Source organism: Gymnoscopelus microlampas (assembly GCF_963454915.1).
Source record: "Gymnoscopelus microlampas genome assembly, chromosome: 24".
NCBI classification, from domain to species: Eukaryota; Metazoa; Chordata; class Actinopteri; order Myctophiformes; family Myctophidae; genus Gymnoscopelus; species Gymnoscopelus microlampas.
In genome coordinates, this window is record NC_139961.1 from 1,621,720 (window position 1) to 1,636,719 (window position 15,000).

Below are 15,000 nucleotides of genomic sequence, written 5' to 3' on the forward strand. Positions count from 1 at the left end.
TGACATCCGCTAGCCGGCTAGCCACTTAGCTAGCCGACTAGCTTCTCAAGTGTTTTAACTAAAAACAAGTCCTGTATTTGTTGTAAAACTTTCTTTATTTCAATCGACAGTTGTGTTAAATAATCTTCTATTTTTTAATACAACAATAAAACATGTAAAACACATAATAACAGCATGAAGATAAAATAAAGCTAACATACGTTCATAAATTACCTACACTTTGGTATATCACCCACCAGAGGGCGCTATCAACACATTTTGCATCACAATGCGACTCAAAGCACAGCCTGTGGAGGCAACGATGCCCTGAAACATGACTGTCATACCAAGACAGTCATGGACCCACTTGTTCCTTGTTTTTGATTATTTTACATTTACTGTACTCTCACATGTATATAAACGTTCACATTTCTAATATAAAGTGTTGACCTCATGCCACGGATGTTACAAGTTGAACCGGCCAACGATAAGTGCCCGTATCTCCCGTATAGACCAATTATTTGTTTACTAACATTGAGCCTGGACGCACAGGTGATTGTTTCACGCAATCAATTCCCAACCTGTTTCGGGGTGCACTGGTTTCAGCACACCCCAACCCCCTCTTGTGTGTGTTGGCTAGTGAGACGCGTCCTAACGAGACCTGATATAATGGGTTTCGTTGCGCGCATACTGGCTGCACGCAGCCAGTATGACGTCGTCTGTTAAGGGGTCTATTGTTCAATATTTAATTTAAAAAATATATTATTATTATCTTTTTTGTAGTGCATCAGGGTGCAATACACCCCCCGACCGGTAATGTCGCATAGTCGAAAGCATCGGAGAAAATGGCTGGCGATCAGATTAAAAAGCTTTTTATTGAACAATATGGAATATACAGGTATTTAGATATTTTGCGGCTCAACTTGCTACATCTGTGCCCGTTGGGTCAGCACTTTATATTTGAAATGTGAACGTTAAATAATAATGTACGAAGTCTGTCTGTGGTGATGGAGATGAGTTTATGTTGAATACCTTTATTATAAATAACTGCATTTATTGTTGATGGTCATTTATATATAACTATATATATGTTATGGTATATGTCTATATATATATAAAAAAACATAAAAGCATGCGCAGTAGCGTTTTTTTAAACGCTGAAGTGCTGCGGTCCCAGCTGTGACCACGAGGCGGCGGGGAGCTTCACCGTTCCGCCGTAAGCCTCGCGTCACCAGGCGTTCCACCCCGTGGGAAGACCGGGTTCTATTGTGAACCAACTGGTGTGATCCGGTCTAGAGCCCGCCTACTGTATCCGGTCTTTTCCCACGCACACACACACACACACACACACACACACACACACACACACACACACACACACACACACACACACACACACACACACACACACACACACACACACACACACACACACACACACACACACACACATGTAAGAACCGTTTCCGTATCCGGTATACAGACACAGACCGGATCAGTGACGTCATCCAGAGCAACTTGATCCTGGTTGGTCAGGTCTGGTTGGACCGTATTTCTGTGGGCGGGGCTGGAAACCCCACAGTTCAGGGTTGCCAGATCTGCTTATTATAATTTCCCCCCAGCAAGATTTTAATTTGAAAATAGCAGATCTACAAGCTCACAACGCGTCACGATGCGACGCGTTGTGAGCTTGTAGATCTGCTATTTTCCAAATAGCTGATGTATATGTTATAGTCGCTTCTTTTGGGCTTTCTTTTGGGCTGTTTTTTCCAGACCTGGTTGCTTGTTTCTCTCACAGAATCTGGCAACACCGTCCACAGTTCAGACTGTCAGAGAGCAGAGAGACTACAGGACAACTAAAACTACTACCTTAAACACTTTATTACTACAGTATCTATCTACTGCTATCTACTGCTGCAGTATCTACTAGCTTAACTAACTATCTATCTGTTTAGTGTAGAGACTGGTTTACCATCAGAGACACACAACAACAACACAACAACTAACAAACAACACAGTGTTTGTTTACTTTGCTGATGTAGACACACACAGGGCGTGTGTGTGTGTGTGTGTGTGTGTGTGTGTGTGTGTGTGTGTGTGTGTGTGTGTGTGTGTGTGTGTGTGTGTGTTAACTTATGTCAGAGCAACAACACAGACCATGGCGACCATGAAGGTAAGAAGCTCTTTATAATGTGAACGATTTATGTTTATGTTTATATGTGTCTGTAAATGTCTCTCTCTCTCTCTCTCTCTCTCTCTCTCTCTCTCTCTCTCTCTCTCTCTCTCTCTCTCTCTCTGTGTGTGAGTGTCTCTCTGTAGCTGTTATAGCTGTAGAATACAACCTATATAGATAGACGTATTTATGATTCTGACGTTTTCGATCTAGTAGAGTTGTAGGGTTCACCCCCCATGGACACAGAGACTTTCAACACTATACCCCGTAGACACTCCAAACATGTACACATTGAAAATAAAGGTGCTTAACCCCACCCCTCAAATGTTAACTACTTCTACGGGGTAGTAGTTTAATGTAATAATCCATATCTTTCCATAAAGAAGTGTTTTAATGCCGTCTGTGGCCGAACGCCATTTTTTCACCCTCGTTTACTTCCTGTTTACATTGAGTGCAATTCTGGGGTTCACCAGATGGGGCGCGTCACTACCGCCCGTTGGGAACTTCCGACAGAATCGGCCACAGACGCACAGACGGCATTAAAACACTTCTTTATTGAAATATATGGATTATTACATTAAACTATTACCCCGTAGAGACAGTTAACATTTGGGGCGTGGGGGTAAGCACCTTTATTTTCAATGTGTACATGTTTGGAGTGTCTACGGGGTACATACAACTCTACTAGATTGAAAACGTCAGAATCATAAATACGTCTACGAGGGTTGTATACTACAGCTACAGCTGTTTGAAAACTAGCATTGATATGAGACAAACAGACAGACAGACAGACAGACAGACAGACAGACAGACAGACAGACAAACAGAGGGACTGACAGACAGACAGACAGACAGACAGACAGACGGACAGACGGACAGACGGACAGACAGACAGACAGACAGACAGACAGACAGACAAACAGAGGGACTGACAGACAGACAGACAGACAGACGGACAGACGGACAGACAGACAGACAGACAGACAGACAAACAGAGGGACAGACAGACAGACAGACAGACAGACAGACAGACAGACAGACAGAGAGACACAGATAGCTATATACAGTACTTGTGTCTTTAGTTTATATTGTGTGTAGTTGTGTGTCTTCAGTTTATATTGTGTAGTTGTGTGTAGTTGTGTGTGCTTGTATGGGACCCCCTGCTCAATGAATGATGCTACATCTATTCTTAAAGGGATAGTTCACCCCCAAAAAATGACTTATTTTCTATGGATCACACACACCCCATGAAGCCTTGAACTCATGTAGGTTGTGTGTTTTTGTCTCATTCCTGAGACAATAGTTTGATGACCGGCAGAAAGATGCTAATGTCTGACACTAAGTTGACTCTTTGTATTCTCCCACCCGGAAATACACCCGCTCATCAGAAGATTGTCTCAGGAATGAGACGAAAACAAACAAAACAAATCTCCATGAATTAAAGTCTCCATGGGGGGTGTGATCAGGCATGCAATGCTCATTTGGTATGGTTCTTGCACTCTATTTCAATGACGTGACGCGCACGTCGCTTAACACCTACACTGCAAGTCATACAATGGACAATTGATATGCATCTATAGGCTTATTCCTATGTTAATTCACTAGGTGTGAGTCAGGAGCCTTTGAAAACTTTGTTGAGGTGTGAATTTAAAGTAGTTTTAATTAAATCTATGCGTGTGCCTGCGTGTGCTCCTGATCAAATAGGTTCCGGCCGTCCAGTGAGCATTGCACCCCTGGGTGTGATCCATAGAAAAAAAGTCATTTTGGGGGTGAACTATCCCTTTAAGCCCACCAACTCCCATGCAACTCCTTGCAACATGCAACATGCAACGCAACAGTTGCAAGGAGTTGCGTTGGTGCGTTTGACCTTAAAACCGTTCTGTTGCAAGGAGTTGCGACTTGTTGCATTGGTACGGTTTGGCCTTCTCCTAGATCAGTGGTTCTCAAAGTGGGGTCCGGGGACCCCCAGGGGTACTTGAGGGGGTTCCAGGGGGTCCCCAGCTAAATGATGGATAGTACGGAACCAAATGGACCCTTATGGGTCTGTAACTCTGAGAGTGTACAAATGGAACCAAATGGACCCTTATGGGTCTGTAACTCTGAGAGTGTACAAATGGAACCAAATGGACCCGTTAGGGTCCATTTGGTTCCATTTGTACACTCTCAGAGTTAAATTAACATTGATTTCACGATATGAAATGGGGTCCCAGAGATAGAAATGCCATTAAATGGGGGTCTGTAGCCCTAATGCATGTCAAACTGGGGGTCCTTGAAATTAAAATGGTTGAGAATCACTGCTAGAGCCGTAAAAAAAAAACCTTCTCTTATTGGGGTCCCTGGCGTATCTTTTCAAATGGGGGTCCGTGGGCTAATATGTGTCAATTTGGGGGTCCTTGACATGAAAAAGTTTGAGAACCACTGTCCTAGATGACGTGTTAGATCTTAAGGCCTTCCTAGATGACCGGGAGCGGCTCCGGTACGAGACACAAAGGAGACTCTTTGTGTCTCGTATCCCTTTAAGAAGTGATCGTTCCTAACAATACAATTCTGACCAAAACAGAAGGAAATGATACTAGACAGTTTGATCACTCACATGACAGGATGTGTGTGTGTGTGTGTGTGTGTGTGCGCGTGCAGGCTTCCTATAGGTCAAAGATGTAAAAATCCCGGATAACCAGATCTTTCCTCTGGGCCTCAGTGCGCGCGCACACACACACACACACACACACACACACACACACACACACACACACACACACACACACACACACACACACACACACACACACACACACACACACACACACACACACACACACACACACACACACACATATCTTGTACACTATCAGCATTGTGTCTTGTAAGCCACAGTCAGCAGCGTGTGATTCAAACATAAGGGCAGAATAATGGTTTTGTTTATTAACATGGTGTCTGTTTATGGAGTCATGTTTAAGATCACACAGAAACACAACTAGTTGCTTGACCTTTTCAGGCCGTGACCCCCCCAAAATGATCATATTTGAACTGAGGACCCCCCAAAATGATCATATTTGAACTGAGGACCCCCCAAAATGATCATATTTGAACTGAGGACCCCCCAAAATGACCATATTTGAACTGGAATTGTAGGAGTTGAGGCATTACATTTAGTTTGACTCGGTTCCACAGATAAATATTGTGAAAATAGCAGATCTACAAGCTCACAACGGCAGGCGTTGTGAGCTTGTAGATCTGCTTTTTTCACAATGTTTGCCTCTTTCTTATACTATTTGACCATTTGGCCAAATGTTTGACCAGTTTTTATAGTATAGTTTGTTGATTTGTTGTTTATGTTTTTTAGATAGGATATTCATTGTTTTTTCACTTTACTGTCATCTGGGGACCCCCTCAAAATCATGTGGGGACCCCCCCTGGGAGTCCAGACCCACAGGTTACCACTGGTCTTACACTAACTCAGGACTCCTGAATCTCTGCCCTCCACACTCTCTCTGGCGCTGGGGGTCCACAATATGTATTCAGCCCAAGGACCCCCTCTCTGAGAGAGACATGAAGCAGGGACCCCCCCCCCCCCAACTATATATTGCATAAACGTGTGTTGCAGATTTAAAGCTGCTTTGAGTCTGCTCGTTTTTTCCCCTCTCTTTGCCGAAAATAGCCGATCTACAAGCTCACAGTGAGCTTGTAGATCTTGCAAGTAAAGTTGTAAGTGGTTACAGTTGCAACTATAGGTGTTGTTTTCATTCACCTGTGTGATTCCCATCCTCCACTCACACCTGATATTAATTATGAGACACTCTACGTTCTTCATCCAGACTCTGTATGAGTGGTTTTACAGTTAGAAAGAAAGGAAGGGAAGTTCACACATTGTAGCTCCCAGTGGAACATGTATTTAGTTACAACGTTTTGACCGTTTTAAAGTTAAAACAATACGTTAAAATATGGATCTGAAAACATTGGAGGTGAGACATCAGTAATGTGTCTCTGTCTCTGCACACTGCACCACCACACAACACACAGCCGTGTGTGTGTGTGTGTGTGTGTGTGTGTGTGTGTGTGTGTGTGTGTGTGTGTGTGTGTGTGTGTGTGTGTGTGTGTGTGTGTGTGTGTGTGTGTGTGTGTGTGTGTGTGTGTGTGTGTGTGTGTGTGTGTGTGTGTGTGTGTGTGTGTGTGTGTGTGTGCGCGCGCGTCTTCTTAAGTCACCCTAAGCAAACAACAGAATCAGCCCTGCAACACCAGTTACAACATTATCATGTTACCACACACTGTTATGACACACACACACACACACACACACACACACACACACACACACACACACACACACACCCACCCTTAAGGCCAATTTCTATATATGTTGAAAAGGGTAATACTGTAAGGTAATACCTTACAGTATACACCGTGTGTGTGTGTGTGTGTGTGTGTGTGTGTGTGTGTGTGTGTGTGTGTGCGTGCACGTGTGTGTGTGTGTGCGTGCTGCTAGGTTGGTTGTTTACCTGCATGTTGTCCTCTATAGTTTCACATGTACATATCGTTATTTAGATAACATCTAAACTATAGGTAGTAGTGATGCGCGTGTTGACCCGTAACCCACGGGACCCGCGGGTGGGTCGAGTCAGAATTTCAGAGGCAATTGTGCGGGCTGCGGGTGAGCGGGTCAGCCGCTCTCACACGCAAAAAATAAATAAAAAATCACATGCTCTTGTTTTGTCTTTATTCCTAATAAGAATAAGAATAATAACAATAAAACAGTTTGAATACACTTGGGGATTATTTTCTAACCATGATTTTACAGAATTAAAAAGAAATCGCGGGGCGGGTTGAGCCATAGATTTATATATGGGTTCGCGGGGCGGGTTGAGGCGGGTTGGGTTCCGTGGCGGGGCGGGGCGGGGCGGGGCGGGTCATGAAAAAACCCGACCCGCGCATCACTAATAGGTAGGATACTAGGTTCTTGGTTTACTGTGTGATCCTATAGTTTACTGAGACACTACACTGTGTGTCTGTCATGTGATGTATGTGTTTACCTTGTTTAATGTAACTCTGGTTAAGAACACTTACTAAATGTCTGCATTATATGTAATGTGTGTGTGTGTGTGTGCGTGTGCGTGTGCGTGTGTGTCTCAGGCACTGGCGTTGTACGACTTCACGGCAGAGCCGGGCAACAACGAGCTGACAGTGAGAGAGGGAGAAACCGTTACAGTACTGAACCAGGTAACACACACACACACACACACACACACACACACACACACACACACACACACACACACACACACACACACACACACACACACGTACGTTATTTCCGGGTCTACTGTTCTCCAGAAGTCATAGGATAACTCATAGTCATTGATGACCAGCTGTCATCACATTATTGTCTCAGGAATGCCACAAAAACATGACAAAATCTCCATGAATTCAAAGGCTTCATGTTGTGTGTAATTGATAGAAAATAAGTCATTTTTTGGGTGAACTACTCCTTTAAGGTGCAGAATAATAACATTCAGTGTGTTGTACATGAGATTAAGACCGCTTAGTAACTGTAATGTTATCCTTGAGGTGTTTGAAGGTGTGGGGTGCATGATTCCTACTTTAATGTTATCTAAATGTACACACACACACACACACACACACACACACACACACACACACACACACACACACACACACACACACACACACACACACACACACACACACACACACACACACACACACACTGTTCTTAAATACACACACAGATAACATTAAAGATAGGACTCGTGTGTGTGTCTGTGTGAACACTGATAGCGTTTAGAAGTAGGAGACTTACTGTGATTCTAAGGGGAGAGGAAATAATGTGACACACTTTGAAGACAACGCACCGTTTTACAACAACATGTACAAATGTCTACTGTGTCATAACATAATCTATTAATAAATACATCAATCAATTCATATTAATGCAACACATCATTATTACAAATCTTGTTTATTTTATGTGCAATAGCAGTATAAATGAGATTATTTAAACATCATAGGCCAGGGGTCTTCAACCTTTTCAGGCCAAGGACCTCCTAACTGAGAGAGAGATGAAGCAGGGACCCCCATATATTACATAAACTTGTGTTGCAGATTACAGCTTTTCATAGATGTTGTATTCATGTTAATATGTATTTTCAGACATTTAACGACTTAAACCGTCAATGCTTTCACTCTTTCACTCTGTACTTAGTCTGCTCTTTTTTCCCCTCTTTGCCGAAAATACCCGATCTACAAGCTCACAACGCCTCGCGCTGCGAGGCGTTGTGAGCTTGTAGATCGGGTATTTTCGGCTAAAGTTGTCCTTAGAAAAGGGATGTTAGGGTTCAAGTGGTTAATGTAAAAAACAATGATCCTATCACAAAGAGATTTGGCGGACCCCATGTAGCAACTCTGAGGACCCCCTAGGGGTCCCGGACCCCCTGTTGAAGACCCCTGTCATAGGCTATACACAAATCCACGGAGCGCTGCCCTGTAGGTGGCGCCGCCATTGCTGCGGTGTCAGACTCGATCAGCTGCTGCTGCTGCTGTTGTCATTCAGATGCAGTCACTGACTGCTCACGTTACTCTTTTACCTGCTTTTTACTAACTTTTACTAACACTAACTTTACAAAGATGCACAGAGAATGGGGATGAACCTGTGTAGTTTATGGCTGTTCCAACAGCCAAGCAGGTAAAGAGTAACGTGAGCAGACGGACAGAACCGCAGCGGCAGCAATGGCGGCGCCACCTACAGTGGATTTGTGTATACATATTGGAATAAATAAAGCAGACAATAGGCCTACGGTACATAAAAAATATACAGCGTTAATAAATGTCTAACAAATATTGGCCTCACATTTTCATGAAAATGAATCAATCAATATAAAGCAAAATAAAAATAATAATATCATTTATTTTCTATGTTTTTTTTTGATAATAATGTATCTCAGTGGTTCTCAAAGTGTGGTCTAGGGACCCTCGGGGTTCCTTGAGGGGGTTCTAAATGGACCCTTACAGGTCTGTGACTCTGAGAGTGTACACATGAAACCAAATGGACCAGAGAGGGTCCATTTGGTTTCATCTGTTATGGGGGTCCTTGAAATACATTTAAAAAACATGTTTGAGAACCATTAACTAATAGTATTAATTGATTACAACCCTTATTATGGGTTGAGGGTGTAAATTTGTGCGTGCGTGTGTGCGTTTCAAAGTAGGAACCATGAGAGATGGGATATTGTTCTGTCAGGGAAGAGGAAATAATACATTCTCTAAATGTCATCTATTGGCCCGTTTCCCCTGCAAGAGGAGCCGTGCGGTATACTGTCACGATTACATGTTAAGTTGACCATTCATTGTCATGTCAGCTATTTTCGCTTATTCTTTATTCATGTTTGAAAAGGTTTGAACATTTTTCAACATGAAAAAAACAATTACGACGATTATGCAAAAATCATTTTGATGATCTCGACTCATGGCGATTAGACAAGTATGTAATAATCGTGACAGGCTTAGTGTTACACTGAATATAATTCATAGTTCTGGATTTGGAGAGAGAGGGAGGGGTTGTAGCAGGGGTGATGCAGAGGGCCACTACATATTTCCACACTCACTCCTGAGGGACACATTGTACATACTGTCGGGCAGACAACTCTTATCTCCGTATTTTTCCGTAAATAAATGCCGTACTTGCCGTCATTCTATGTCACACAAAAGTAGCAAAAATAGCAGATCTACAAGCTCAAAACGCGTCGCAGGGCGACGCGTTTTGAGCTTGTAGATCTGCTATTTTTTCTACTTTTGAATTAGAATCCTGAAAAGTAACAATTTCGTTTAATTTCAAATGCATTGTTAACTTTATGAACTTCAATACAAACACATTGGACATAAAAAAAAGACAATAGAATGTTAATACTAGTCATTAAGCTACTAATATAGACTGAAGTCATTAAAGCGGGTCATAGTTAGGAATCATAACAGCTGAAATCAATAATATATCACTATTCTGATTAACCTGTGGGCCGCATTAAGTGAAGGTGGGGGCCGCATTAAGTGAAGGTGGGGGCCGCACGTGGCCCCCGGGCCGCCAGTTGCCCATGTATGGGTTGTGTAGGGTTAGATCAGGGTCTCTGTCGTGCCTTTGTGTGTTTTTTTGTAAGCCAACATCAGTGTTGTGTCATGTATGTAGGCCGTGCTCAGGAGGTCATACTAACCGTGACTTCTAGAAACCCACGACTCAGAACTTCTACTTTCAAAGATCTCTCTAAAATATCAAACACAGCAGATTGACAAGCTTTGCAAGGCAAGCGTTGCAGTGGTGTAAAGTTAACTTAAGTACATTTACTCAAGTATTGCAATTAAGTAAAATGTTGAGGTAGTTTTACTTTACTGGAGGTGTATTTACAATTTTCAGAACTTTTACTTCTACTCCACTACATCTCAGAGGCAAATATCATACTTTTACTCCACTACAATTATTTGACAGCTTTAGTAACTACGGTAGTTACTTTGTAGATTTTGATTATTATTACAAATAATCATACATTAACCACTTCAGCCCTATACATACATTTCGTCCATTTGAAAACAGCCGATCTACAAGCTGTCAATGCGTCACATTGAGAGCTTGTAGATCTGCTATTTTCCAAAAGATTTTTATACATTTGAAAACTTGTGAAACGGGGACATTCTGCATAATGGGTACCTTCTGCTTTTGGTACTTTAAGTACATTTTGATACCAATACTTTTGTACTTTTACTCAAGTAAATTCTGAATCTCTGACCTTTACTTACCTTTACTTAAGTACAACAATGTAGTACTTTTTCCACCACTGACTGTGAGCTTTGAGCTGATAAAATAGATAAATAAATTCTCCTTCTACAGCACGGCCACCAAGGTATGGAATAGTCCAACCCCATCCCTCAAAGAATTCGCTGCATGGGCTCATTTAAAACAGCCCTAAAAACTCATCTTTCTGGAGGAGCTAGTACCAGTTTCCCGGTAGACAGACGACCCCCCCCCCCCTTTTTTTGTATATATATTTTTTTTTCATGCTTTTTTTTTTGTACATAGTGGTATTTTTTCTCTGTATTTTCATGTTGATTTGAACTATTTGGTTGCTATTACATATGTCTATGAAATTAATACCAAGGACCTCAACGGAAACGAGTCCGCAAGGACTTTTTTGGTCGGACCTTTTAGACAAAAGTATTATAAATGTAACTGTGCTGTTGTACATTCTTTTGCCTAATAACACTTTCAATCAAAAGGTTGGATGGAAAGATGAAATAAGGGGAACAGTTTATCAGTCAGAGTTTGACCCTAAAAAAACATGATTCACCACCAAACATCATTATGTTGACTTTACAGTAATGTCACTGTGTTCTAAAGTCATTCAACCTTTTCTGTCATCTGAATGCTCTTATTATACACCCCCCCCCCCCCCACCCCCCCCCCCAACCCCCCCCCCTTTTTACCCAGTCCCATGTCTTTATTCAGTCACAAGCAGTCCATGTGACTGAGACACAGACAAACAAACACATTAAAGGGATAGTTCACCCCATAAAAACATACTTTCATATCAATTAGTCACCCCATGGAGACGTGAATTCATGAATATTTGTTTGTTTTTGTCTCATTCCTAACCCAATAATGTGATGACCAGCGGACCGGTAGTCAGCGGTTCCGACACAAAGGAGACTCTTTGTGTCTCTTACCAGAACCGCTGCTGGTCTTCATATTATTGTCTTAGGAATGAGACAAAAACTAAACAAATATCCATGAATTCACGTCTCTATGGGGTGACTCATACATAGGGAAAAAGGTCATTTTAAGTATCTCTCTGTCTGTCTGTGTCTCTAATGAAAGGTGTAAAATAAAAGGGACAAAAAATGTATAAACATACATATGGCTTCTCTTTGTGTGTGTGTGTGTGTGTGTGTGTGTGTGTGTGTGTGTGTGTGTGTGTGTGTGTGTGTGTGTGTGTGTGTGTGTGTGTGTGTGTGTGTGTGTGTGTGTGTGTGTGTGTGTGTGTGTGTGTGTGTGTGTGTGTGTGTGTGTGTGTGTGTGTGTGTGTGTGTGTGTGTGTGTGTGTGTGTGTGCGTGCGCGCGCAGGCTGTAGGAGGAGGGTGGATTGAAGCTCAGAACAGCAGAGGAGAGACAGGACTGGTCCCTGAAGATTACCTGCAGGTAATGTGTGTGTGTGTGTGTGTGTGCGTTAACGGTCAGCGGTTTGCACTAGCGTGCTGTCGCTAACGGCGACAAACGGGAGCTATGGCGGATGCATTTCAAAACATGGTGACACAACCAGCCGACCAAAGTGTTGACAATAAACCATGGTATGTTTGTCTCACCGCTGGCGCTGAGTATCATTTGGGAAGTTTAGAAGGAATACAAACAGCAAACACACAGTACACAAAGCAGGGGTCTTCCTGAAGCTGTTACGGTCAGGCCCCTCGTCCATAGAGTTATTAACGGCCCGTCCATTTCCCCGGGACGGGACGGGACGGGACGGGCTGTTCTCCCTTCCGGGACGACAATATGCGTGACTTCAGATACTGTAGGGCTTCACCATTACACATTTAAGTTGACTATTAATTGTCACTCAAATTGTGTGTTTGGCCATTGAACACATGAATACAAATAATATTTCTGTTTGCCTTTTAGGCTTCCTAATCAAAAATTGCACAGACCATATATGACAAATAGCTTAAGTGTACAAATAAATACAAAAATGTACATATTTAATAATTTAATACATGTAGAAATGATCTACAAGCTTAGGTTGTAGAACAGCTATTTCTGCTTTTTTTTTTTAAATATATCAACATGAGTGAAACGTGAGTGAAACATGAAAACAGAGCGACACGTTGTGAGCTTGTAGATCTGCTATTTTCAAAATTGTCGCCTCTTTCTTATATTATTTGACAATTTGGCCAATGTTTGACCAGTTTATATAGTTTGTTGATTACCTTTGACGCAGTAATGGTCTTTTTATTTTCATTTTGTCACTTCACTGTCACCTGGAGACCAAATACATATTCATTTGGGGGTCCTTGACATGAACATGTCAACACTTAAACACACTCCCTGCATTGTATTAATGCAAAACAAATGAATTATTCCTGAAAATAAATGATATATGAATGATCTTATGTTACATACGTGTGTGTGTGTGTGTGTGTGTGTGTGTGTGTGTGTGTGTGTGTGTGTGTGTGTGTGTGTGCAGGTCAACAGTACAGCAACAAGCTATCCTGATTCCCTCACCTCCGCTGCAAGCAACAACCACACACAGGTAACACACATTCTCTCTCTTACACACACACACACACACACACACACACACACACACACACACACACACACACACACACACACACACACACACACACACACACACACACACACACACACACACACACACGTACTGTACACACATTGGGCCTCATTCACTAAGCACGTTTACGCACTCATTTTGTCCTTAAAATCAGCATTTAGGCACTTTTCCACGTTAAGAGTCTGATTCTTTCATCTGTTTTTGACCGTGAATTTTGACGGATGGTTTGAAGCTCAAAGTCACGTCCGCTCAGAAGCAGACTAACGTGGAACCAAAGCAATGTCATTAGAATGACTTATAGCAGGGGTTTTCAACCTTTTTCGCATCAAGGACCCCCAAATTGACAAATATTAGCCCAGGGACCCCATTTGAAAAGATATGCCAGGGACTCAACCATTTAGATTTTTTGGGGGTCCCAATCTACACTGTATCACCATCATCAGTGTTCATTTAACTCTGAGAGTGTACAAATGGAACCAAATGGACCCGTTAGGGTCCATTTGGTTCCATTTGTACACTCTCAGAGTTACAGACATATAAGGGTCAATTTGGTTGCTAACTATTAATTTGGCTGGGGACCCCCTGGAACCCCCTCAAGGACCACTGGTGGTCCCCGGACCACTGGTTGAAAACCCCTGCCTTATAGACCACCGAAGTCCTGACGTCACTCGTTCATCCCCAGGTTGGTAAAGTCATTTCTCTATGGAGAATAACATTGGGTCATCATAGAATCGTCTCATATAAGAATTGTGGTCCAAAAATAAACAAAATGTCTCGGCGCCACTGTCAGGGAGGAGGTTCTGTATCGTTTATGATAGTCAGTCACTTATATTTGATACAGTCTGTTTCTGGCGAAAATGTAACTAATTCGGCGGAAGTAACATTATCGTTTTCTCACCGTCAGTTGATGCTTCACATCCATAAGAGTCAAACCGCCGGGGTCATTTGTTTATTTTTGGAACACAGTTCTTATTTGACGCGATATTAAAGACGTCTATGTGGATTCAGAATGGGGGTGGAAAACCGCGACCCAGGTAGACAAGCCAAGGATGTGTAAATTGCGTCAGACTTCGGTGCTCTATTATTCTTCATCTGTGGTGGAAAAAGTACTAAAATGTTTGACTTAAAGGTCGTATTCTGGTTCTTCATGTCGTAAAATCGGGGCGTTTTCTAGAACATTTAAGCTTTATCAAAGGACAGACCAAACGTACGTTAGGATTGGCTTGATAAATGTCACCTGGACGCTGGTGTAAGGTAACCCTGGGCTAAAAAATAAGCCATTTTTTTACACTCAATTAATAAATGAGGGCCAACTGTATCCTCATTAAGGTATGACTGCATTCATGTGATGACGGTCACTATTATAAATGACCCATTAAGACCTGGAACGCATCTGTGTCACTTTAGATTTCTTCGGCTATTCAAAAATAGCAGATCTACAAGCTCATAGTGCGGCACCGAGTGCCGCGCTATGAGCTTGTTTTTTTTTGTTTTTGTTTTTGAAAAATC

At 42.3% G+C, this 15,000-nt stretch overlaps 1 protein-coding gene across 4 annotated transcripts in view; it reads left to right on the forward strand.

The window, feature by feature from the left end:
• Window positions 1-1,830: 1,830 nt before the first annotated feature.
• LOC311041151 (sorting nexin-9-like) overlaps window positions 1,831-15,000 on the forward strand; it is a 47,393-nt gene continuing 34,223 nt past the window's right edge. For all 4 annotated transcript variants that reach the window (XM_084051664.1, XM_084051665.1, XM_084051666.1 and 1 more), the window contains exons 1-4: window positions 1,831-2,152; window positions 7,280-7,366; window positions 12,270-12,344; window positions 13,384-13,449. In XM_084051664.1, coding sequence (XP_083907790.1) covers window positions 2,138-2,152; window positions 7,280-7,366; window positions 12,270-12,344; window positions 13,384-13,449 — 243 coding nt within the window. In that variant the 5' untranslated portion in view covers window positions 1,831-2,137. The remainder of the gene's footprint in view (window positions 2,153-7,279; window positions 7,367-12,269; window positions 12,345-13,383; window positions 13,450-15,000) is intronic.